Below are 1140 nucleotides of genomic sequence, written 5' to 3'. Positions count from 1 at the left end.
GGCAATGTACCAGATAGCTAATGCACAGTTAGAGAATCAGTTTTCCTTCCCAATCTCCATCTCGTGCAGATAGCAGCCAAGTAGAATGCAGACAGCTGTGGATTAAAGTCTAAACTAAACCTGCCTCCTAAGTAGATCATATTTAGCCTTACAGGGAACCCTGACACTGGGATTCTGAAAATAGCTCATCTTTTTCATTCATACTATTCACAGAATCTCTTGAGAAGCCTGTATTCTTTGGACAAAGGAGATGGACTGATCCCTCAATATTCTCCTTGAGAGCTAACTGTGTCCTTTCATTGCTAACTAGTGAAGAGAACCAATGGTGATCTACAGTCCAACCAGTAGGGTAGCAGAGGCTTCTAATGGTTCTCCAGTAAGCATTAAGTGAAAACTGGCACCAGAAGAACTAGGAAGAGTTCTTGTACACTTGAACTGACCCACAATTTAAAAGGGACCAAGTAGTGTACTCTCCTCCTTATCAAGTTCAGTTTCATCAAGCTTAATAACAAAGTTATCTTTTACACTAAACTGTTTTACCAGAAGGAGATCTGGTGGATGGGGTTGTCATCAGTGTCCTCGATAGGAATCACTTCAAAAGGTTCATCTTGCCTGTTTTCAGGGTCTTCTTGGTGCTCATTTGAGGAGAATGCACAGTGATAAAGGAAACCTGAGTCATATCCACCCTGAAAGTGAAAAAACATAAAGAAATGGTAACAAAAGAACACTGAAATAGCTGGATGCAATTTTCTGTATAATACTTTTCTTTCTTAAGGATAGCTTAAAAAATACATCTAGAGAATCTATATACCCACAGAAAAAAATCTGTAATTATGATTGGCATTACTATCCAGCCAGTAGAATCAATATGTTAAGATTCTACTTCCTACTAGAAAGGGAGCAGGTTAGTCTTTTTGCCCGTTCAGGTGTCATGAAGAACACTAACTGAAAAATTTCTTAATTGGACTAAAACTACTGGTTTACTTCAAAAAGATCATTGAAACCATCAACTGTGATGGGAATTCTGTATTCCAGAGACTGCAGGTTTCAAATAATGAATTTCTGAAGACAATCAGATGGGAGTGGAATGTTGCCATATCTTGCAATCCAAGCAACTTTAAAAAAAAAGAAGAAAAGACA

At 38.1% G+C, this 1140-nt stretch overlaps 1 protein-coding gene across 1 annotated transcript in view; it reads right to left on the bottom strand.

Moving 5' to 3' along the window:
- Positions 1-1140, bottom strand: part of CFAP44 (cilia and flagella associated protein 44) — a 41400-nt gene that overhangs the window by 15688 nt on the left and 24572 nt on the right. The window contains exon 18 of the mRNA XM_019618921.1: positions 541-686. Coding sequence (XP_019474466.1) covers positions 541-686 — 146 coding nt within the window. The remainder of the gene's footprint in view (positions 1-540; positions 687-1140) is intronic.

This window comes from Meleagris gallopavo, chromosome 1, assembly GCF_000146605.3.
Source record: "Meleagris gallopavo isolate NT-WF06-2002-E0010 breed Aviagen turkey brand Nicholas breeding stock chromosome 1, Turkey_5.1, whole genome shotgun sequence".
Classification (NCBI taxonomy): domain Eukaryota; kingdom Metazoa; phylum Chordata; class Aves; order Galliformes; family Phasianidae; genus Meleagris; species Meleagris gallopavo.
The sequence above is the reverse complement of the archived record's forward strand: the minus strand, read 5'-3'. Positions and strand labels throughout refer to the sequence as shown.